Source organism: Coptis chinensis, chromosome 2, assembly GCF_015680905.1.
Source record: "Coptis chinensis isolate HL-2020 chromosome 2, ASM1568090v1, whole genome shotgun sequence".
NCBI classification, from domain to species: Eukaryota; Viridiplantae; Streptophyta; class Magnoliopsida; order Ranunculales; family Ranunculaceae; genus Coptis; species Coptis chinensis.
The window spans coordinates 51939724-51948498 of NC_141457.1; the positions used below are offsets into that span (position 1 = coordinate 51939724).

General features: G+C 35.4%; 1 protein-coding gene across 1 annotated transcript; it reads left to right on the forward strand.

Moving 5' to 3' along the window:
* Positions 1 to 4516: 4516 nt before the first annotated feature.
* LOC147516497 (large ribosomal subunit protein eL18y-like) lies at positions 4517 to 7578 on the forward strand. Its single transcript, XM_086589068.1, has 5 exons — positions 4517 to 4656; positions 4736 to 4825; positions 4917 to 5045; positions 5135 to 5317; positions 7255 to 7578. The coding sequence occupies exons 1-5, from the start codon at positions 4654 to 4656 to the stop codon at positions 7411 to 7413; spliced, it is 564 nt and encodes a 187-aa protein (XP_086445194.1). The 5' UTR covers positions 4517 to 4653; the 3' UTR covers positions 7414 to 7578.
* Positions 7579 to 8775: the final 1197 nt, after the last annotated feature.

Below are 8775 nucleotides of genomic sequence, written 5' to 3' on the forward strand. Positions count from 1 at the left end.
ATATATACTTCCTAATATTTTAAGTTTAAGAACCTTTCTTATGAATGCAATAGATGTCAAATAATTAAAAATGCAAAAATGCAATGCTGATGTATCCAGTTGTAGAATATAATTAACAATGCAGAGTTTATAATCAATAATGCAGAGTTTATTATGTCAAATAATAAATAATGCAGATTTTCAATGATATGCTTACAAGGCCTTTCAGTAGGTGTGCCTATCTCTGAAGCATCTCCTCTGAAACCGAAGCAGCACTTTGTGTGGCATGTTGGTTGAAAGCCACCTTCATTACATCTTCATTCATTTATCCTTCTTCAATATCCAAAGTGTCAAAGGCAACACCCTTAAGAGGCTCGAGCTTCTTCTTCCAGGTCTGGAGATGTAAGTTCTTGGGAGGCAACTGAACCCAATCAAGTATTCTTGGGAATTTACCATTCAATGCCCTATGAGCCCCAAGAGAGGGGATGTGAAGGTATGCCCAAATATCAAAACAAATAACACAACCATAAACTGCAAAGGAGTCCTTCTCAGCTAACACATTTTTGTAAATATCATCCAAACAGTATTCCAACATCTCAAAGCAAGGTGTGCCCCATGGAAACTGATCAAAAGCAGCTAGGTCCTCTGCAAGATCAACATACCTTCCATCTACAGTCCTAGAAGATCCAGGAAGCACAATTTGGAGAAGCACATACAACCTATTGAGCCTAAATATATTACTTTTATCTTCACTACCACTAGATTTTGCCACCACTAAAGCATCTAATATTTCTGTCTCACTAATAGTGCTTCCTTTAAAAAACCTAGCACAAAATTTCGATGTGTTGTTCTTCACGCCAGTGGTGTAGAATGAGTTAGCAACAGAGTTTACACTAAGACCCATAATCAATGCAACATCACTCTTCTTGAACACCAAATCTTTGTTACCAATCCGATAGCAAAGTCTACCAACTTTATGGCTAACTATGACACAAACTAGTGTAGTTGTTGCGTGCATATTTTTTTGGATTTGCAAAAAACTTCGAAAATAGGAATTCTCAAAATCCTCCCTTTCTTCCTTACTAAATCTACCAAATAATTTCTGCATTTTATCTAATGACATTCTACATGTCAGGTTAAGCTTCCTCATTTCTCCACCAATAATTTGAACTGTAAAGGAGGCCGGGTTATAATATGGGAATTGAAGCGAAACTAAAAATTAGGGTTTCCAAATTGAGGTTCACTAGGACATTTTTTCTCCCTAATTCCCAATTGATTTCTTTAAGTTTCGGTTACTGTGACACATTCTAAGGTCATTTCCCTCCACGTGTCAAACTTCATTGGGTACCCAACTTCATTTCCCGCCAAAATACTGATGTCCATGTTGATTCCTCTATCAAATGAATAAACATATTCCAAACCTAGAACTATCAGCAACTTTATTGTCTAAATAATTAATTCTAATAAGGTAAAAAAAAAATTAAGTATAAAGATTACATTCTACATGAAGATTTTTAACATGTTGAAGCATGCTTGCCACTAAATATCATGAAATAAACATGGGTATTTGAAAAAAAAAATTAAATAAATAAAAGGTCTTCTACAAATTGGGGACACATGTCAATCCTCAAATTTCCTACCAAAATAATGATATTCATATTCCTCTATCTAATTAATAACTATATTGTGGCCTTAGGACTATCAGTAACTTTCTTGTACATTAATAATTAATTATGGGTACCTATTAATTATTCATTCAATCCATTTAGGGTCCATTTATGGGTTAATTTAGTCGAGTTGCAAGCCCTGGAGTTGTATACTTGCATGTCCTTTAACATGGCAACAAATTAATACGAATTACATTTGACAAAGGGTCAAAATTCGCTTCATTTTCTAAATTAATTGGTCTTGCCTGTCCCTTCATTTTTTCTTTGTCATGATGACCATTTACAGTACATTAAGAAGGGTGAAAAGAAAACTAACCACCCCACATAATTACAACGCCTCGTTTCCCGCAAACATTTATCTTTAAAACCACTTCGAAATAACAGTGGGTAATAGTCATCTAAAATTTGATCTCTCTCACATTCTAATCTGCTTACTGTTAGCAACAATCGACGAATTAAAACTTTTCTCTCTATCATTTGTTATCAACATGCCTATTCTTGGATTCCCTAACTATTCAGGTGGTGAAACCACTGATTACTCAAGTGATGAGGACGACAAAATGTGGGATAGTTATTCAAGTGATGACTACACTGAAGAAGAAGAAGAAGACGATGAAATAATGTTTGATCCTTATTTTGATGAAGTCCCTACTGATTACATGTGGGAAGATGATAGTTCCAGTTCTGGTGATGGTGATGATGGCAATGATGCCAATGAGGAAAACAAGGAGAAAGATGTTGACGATGACTATGATGATGAAGATTAAGGGTTGTTATGTTCTATGTTTATATTTTGTCTTGGTTTCTGGTGATTTTGTTCTTTTTGTTATTGATAGTTGTGGAACTAGAACATGTCTTGTAGATGATGTGTAGATTTTGTTTTGTTTTCATCCTTTGTTGATGGTTTAATGGTTTAATACATGGGTTGGTTTAATTCATTATTTTTATTTTGTTATATTTTACCAGAATCTTGTTATTTTTTACCATAATTCATGTTTTTGTTGTTTTTAATCTTAATATCTCTACATTTCTCTTCTTAAAAATATTTTTTTGATAATAAAAATATGAATAGTGTTTAATGTAAACCGTCCATCTTTATGTTTACGAATCTCGATGCTTTAAAACCACAAATGCGTTCGTGACCGTTAATTTGCATCTACTCATCTCTAAGATAATCTGTGGTATCTATCCACGCACCCATCAAATCACTTCAAATCAGTTAAAACTACTAAATTAATTACTAACAGTAGAGATAGAGTGTTGCAGTCCACGTGGGCATTGGTTGAAAATAAGGAGAAGGACAAAAGTGTCAAAAGTTAGGTTGAAAAGTCAAAATTGGAGAATGGTTACTATTTGGGAACACATTGACATTATGGGTTACTAGTTGGGAAATTACCCAAATATACAATGAATAAAAATCCATAACTCTTTAAAAAAACATGGGTAAAACACACGGTTAGTTCGTTTTTTGGGTTCAAAACACAAGGTTAGTTGCTGGAGTGATAACTGGCAACTTTTTGTCCCAAGAAACCTTGCTTCTTGATTTGACTCTTGTTTGTTTGGAATTTGTAATCTGTTGTTGAGGACTTGAGGTGTAAAATCTTCCGCGGCGATATGCTGATGTGCCATGAAACACGTCCTATATGGCTATATGCTGATGTGCCGTGAAACACGACCTTTATAAAGTTTCAGTATCGGATAATTAGGTAGTTTAGTGTGCTACTGCACAAATCTGGGTTGTCATGTGGGCATAAATTTTAATGTAAAGAGCTTTGTGGACCGCAGGAAGACTAAAACACGTCTAACACTCTACTCTACTCTACTCAAATATAGTGCATTTGTTGCCTCTGAACACTTGTACTCCATTTGCATTCACATCAATAAATTTTTATTGATAATTCTATGTGGGTTAATTGGACACCCATAGATATAAATGCCAAGAGAACAACTAAAAATCTAAAACTAAAACCCTAGCAAAAAAAATCTAAGTAGCTTGTCACAGAATATGAACAAGCAATTTTGAAAAGCCCGACTTCTGTCTAATTAATACACATATTGAAAGGATAGAACATTATAATTAAATTTATGCTTTGAAAATAAAATAAACCATATGCTAATGACACGATTGAGATAATATGATTTTTCTTTCTTTCGATCAGGATGGTCTTTCATTCTTTAGAGCATCTTTAGGAGAGATACTTTCCTAGCATCAAACACCAAATTAGAAATTTCCAATTTAGTGTTTTTTCATTTTCAGGAGAGTCACATGTTGATGAAAACACCAAAAAAATACCAAAACCAAACACCAAATCGGCCAAAATTTGGTTCCAATTTTGGTGCTGTATCAAATCTCTCTCGCGGTTTTGGAAAACCGCACGGTGTTTTGAACACTGCATCGGCTTGGGCTAGAGTGTGAGCTTCAATCACGCGGTTTTCGTGAGATTTGGGAAGAGAAAAAAAAAATTAGAAAATCGCGTGGGTTGGGCCTGTCAGATGGACTTCAGTGGTGCGGTTTTGGGAAAACCGCGTGGGCTATATGACGCGGTTTATCCAAAACCACATCATTTGATATCGAAATTTTAATATTTCTCCTGAAGTTGGTTGATGTTTTTTTGGTTTGGTTAAAAAATTTGGTATTTTTTTGATTTCTCTACTAAAGATTAAAGATGCTCTTACACAAGCATAACACACTGTTTACACGATAATCAAAGCTGGTTTTATAAGAAAACTTGAACAATTAGTCAAAATGTAAACGTACAACTGGTTGAAATTAGGTTGAACCTTCAGCTCAATCCAAACTAGTGCATGTATGTTTTTGTAGTTCCCATGGACTTGAGGTTTGGGCTCTTATTTCAAAAGCCCTAAATCCACAGACCCGGTCTTTAGCCCGTTACAAGTAAAACCCTAAGAAAGGATACATAAACAGCCTCTTCAACACACAAAACAGCCGCTGAAGCAGGAGTTGTAGTAGTAGCAGTAGGAGAGAGAAGATCTCAAGGCAGCTGCAATGGTTCGTAGTACCTACTTCTCTCTCTCTCTCTCTCTCATCAGTGCATTTGGGACTAATCATTTCTTTGTTGTGTATATAGGGTATCGATTTGATTGCCGGGGGAAAAAGCAAGAAGACCAAAAGAACAGCACCTAAGTCTAATGATATTTACCTCAAGCTCCTCGTCAAGGTAAAAAAACACTTTAACCCAATTTTTTCTCTCTTTTTTTTTTATTTTTCATTTTAACTTTTATTTATTTATGTAAAAACAAAAAATGTAGTTGTATCGGTTTCTGGTTCGAAGGACAAGTAGTAGATTCAATGCTGTGATATTGAAAAGGCTTTTCATGAGCAAGATTAACAAGCCACCCATGTCTCTCTCCCGTTTGATCCGCTACATGAAAGGAAAGGTATGTATATTATTTCATGGGGTTGTTTTGTTTTGTTCATTTTGTGTACATTTTGTTAAATGGGTGTTTTTTTTTGTGTGGTTATATAGGAGAGTAAGATTGCTGTGCTTGTTGGAACCGTTACTGATGATACTCGAGTTTATGAAGTTCCTGCTTTGAAGATTACTGCTTTGAGGTTTACTGAGACTGCTAGAGCTAGGATTGAGAAAGCTGGTGGAGAATGTTTCACTTTTGATCAGCTTGCACTCAAAGCTCCACTTGGACAGAACACGGTATAATTTTATTTCTCATATCATATGTTATTGATATATGTTGTTCATGTAGTTTATTACATTTTGATTTATTATTTGAATATTTGTTTGTTGTGAATAAATTTGGATTATTTGTTTGTGAATGAGTAACATTTAGCAGTCAGTTTGTTGGCCCTTTATAGTACAATGTCTCATACTGTCATAGTGGGCATGTATGTAGTTGTATTACTACAGCTTTTCCATGTGCTGTGTCTTTCCAGATTCGATTGTTTAGGGCTCGAGAATTGACAATCACCTCTTGAGTTATGAATACTTCCACAAACTAAGGCTTTTTGCATTGCTTATTGTAGTTGTTGTACTTTTACAATGGCATTTTATCGTATTCACAATGATACTTTCTAAACAAAAATTGTATCAGGGAATCCAGTCACTATTTTCCATTTTACCTTACTTGAGATGATGGATGAGACAGATTAAGCCTTCTTATAGCATATTCAAACCTGTATTATTTCAGAAGTTGTAGGTAGTCAAATCTCTATATTTATAGCATCCTGATGACTTTGTACATGAGAGATGTGTATGTCAGTGACTCTATTGGTCGAACAGAAGGATGCTGTAGTTAATTGAAAGCAAAAACGGTGTTTCAGTGGCACCATTTAGTTAACTAATTGGGGACCCAGGATGCAATATAACTGAGCACCACTGTTGACCGTCCTAGGTTGAAGCCTAGTCCGGCCGCTTTGATTAATGAATCACACTAATGTGTTTACCAGTTAGGAAAGTTGATGAAAAAAGTTAAAACCTTTTGTTAGTGGTCTTTATTTTTTGTTTTATGTACCCAACCATTTATTAACCTCAAAGAAATTGTAGTATGATTTTGTGAGTCATTCCTGAAGTTTCAAAATTCTCTTTTTCTCACGTCTCATTTCTCCCTAACCCTTTTATGGAAAAGACATGTAGGCGTATTCTTGTGTCTTATATTCATCGTCAATGATTGCCTTAATTGAAACTGCCCTGAAGATTTTTCCCTTTCTTTATTTGTTTGATACTTTATTTTAGGAAAATATATGTATATAGCCTATATATATACATGTCTTTGTGTGTGTGTTTGTTCTAGCAAGGAATTGTTTTGTGTGGTCATAATACAATTGTTATGTGTAAGTGTGTAACTATGCTCAACATTTGTTTCTACGTAATCCCTTGAATTATAAGTGCTTTCAATATAGGGCGCTCTTTGTCCTTTCGGTAGCCCATTGGCATGTGAGTTGTTTCCCTTATCAACTTTCCCTGTTAAGTTAGAGGAAACCGTGCTAACAGGCGACCAACACCTCACCGTCCACTATACTTGCCTTCAAAATTTCATTCATGCCCTTCTTTTTCCTTACTTCAGTCAGCTTCATGGTTCTTAGCATAGTTCGTGATTCCGAACGAAACTCCGGAATTCTGCCCGGAATTTTGGTTTTTCAAAAAAAAGGAATTCCGAATATAGAGTCGAAATATCCAAAATTCCAAAATCATCCGAAATTCCGAATGTAACAAGGGTTGAAATTTAATGAATTTCGGTTTTTGAATTTGTCGGAATTCCGAAATTCCGAACTATGGTTCTTAGAGACCCCTTTATGAGTTGATATTATCTGTAGACTAACTTTTTATTTAAAAGGTCAACGTATTTCTATGTATTATTTTTTACCATGCTCAATGCATCTTTATTGTTATATTGATATTATCTGTGTAGAGTTGCTATTATATATTTTTATTCATTAGTAAATGCATCTTTGTTGATATTGCTCAAGGGAGTTCAGTCTTCTGACAATGTAGTTTTTTTTATTTTAATCCTCTTTGCTAGTGTTTCATGGAATAATTTGTTATTCCAAATTCCAACCGTCTCATGAAATCATCCTAGGCGTGAATAACGTATATAATCGTATGTAACAATTCTTTTCTGGTTAATTCTGCAGGTTCTGCTCAGAGGACCTAAGAATGCACGTGAAGCCGTGAAGCACTTTGGCAAGGCTCCTGGTGTGCCACACAGCCACACCAAGCCCTATGTAAGGTCAAAGGGAAGGAAGTTTGAGAAGGCCAGAGGAAGGAGGAAGAGCAGAGGATTTAAGGTCTAATTTTTGTGTATGTGCTTGTTTTAAGGTGGGTTTACCCAATTTAATCAAACACCCAAATGAAAGTTCTTGACTTTTCAAGTTCTGTTACATTTAGAAGCTGGTGGTTTTATTATTTTTCCCTTTTGACGTGGATTCTGCATGATGTTGAATGACTTATTTTCTGCATTTCTGTGCTTTTAATTCTTATTTGCTTGCACGGTTGTACCAAAGCTTTAGTCTTGCTGCCGCTTGCAATTGGTTTTAGTCTTCGGTGAAAATTCTAGGTGGTTTCCTTGCTTGAATCAGTTTAAGGATGAAAAATGAAATTACCCAACTGCTCATTTTTTAGTCCGTTTGTTTCAACTTGACTGCAACTTATAGTGGTGGTAATATAGTTTACCTCTATTTATTAGGTGGTTACTTCCTATATAGAACTGTCTAACTGTAGCAGTCTGTTTTCCCATTCTGAGTGACTGAGGGATGCTTGCACTGGCAGAAAAATCATTTGAAAGAGGAGGTTGATTGACATGAGGTAGGGTGATTTTTTGTGAGAGAAGGTGAGAATGAGTGAAGTATGATGGGTTGGGCTCGGACGTAGAGTCAACTTCGAGGTGTATTCACGCCTCCACGGCACCTATTATGATGTGGGTTCGATGGTTCTGTGAGTTTCACCCAAAAGCTAATAAGGTTTCAAGAAGATGAATTGAGTGAACTCAAAGTTTCCCATTTATTTTTTTGAAAACCTATTGAACAAGTAAGGTCACCATAAAAGTGATAGGACCATAGATGGAGACAGGGGGGGGCGGAGGGGGGCAGTTGCCCCCCCAAAGGTTTTGAAGAACCATTATGTTCTATGTATTATCAGTATGAATTTTTTTGAATACGTAGAGGTTCGCCCCCCTCAAAATAAGTTTAAATATTTTACTACCGCCCCTCAAAATTTTTGACTATGTTTTTTAAACGTGAAGCCACAACATAATTTTCTTATAATAGGTGTAGGAGCGCCATATCAAACCCAAGTGTTTTATCATTAATCTACTCAAGATTCCCTACCAATGGGCATCATTTTTGAGTTGAAATTTTCATGGGTACAATTGATTCACAGCTGCAAGAATTAAATCACAGGTTTAAGGAGGATGTAATGAGATTATTTGTTCTTAGCTCGGCTTTAGATCCCAGGAACAATTATAGATCATTCAAAATTAATGATATTTGCGAGCTTGCAAATAATTATTATTCGATGGATTTCACTGAGCAAGAAAATTTTCATTTGAGATACCAGTTGCAAAACTATGAGAATGACATTCTCATACACTCTGAGTTTCAAAATATGTCACCAATTTTCAAGTTGTGTTAAGTTTTGATAGAAACAGGAAAGTCAAC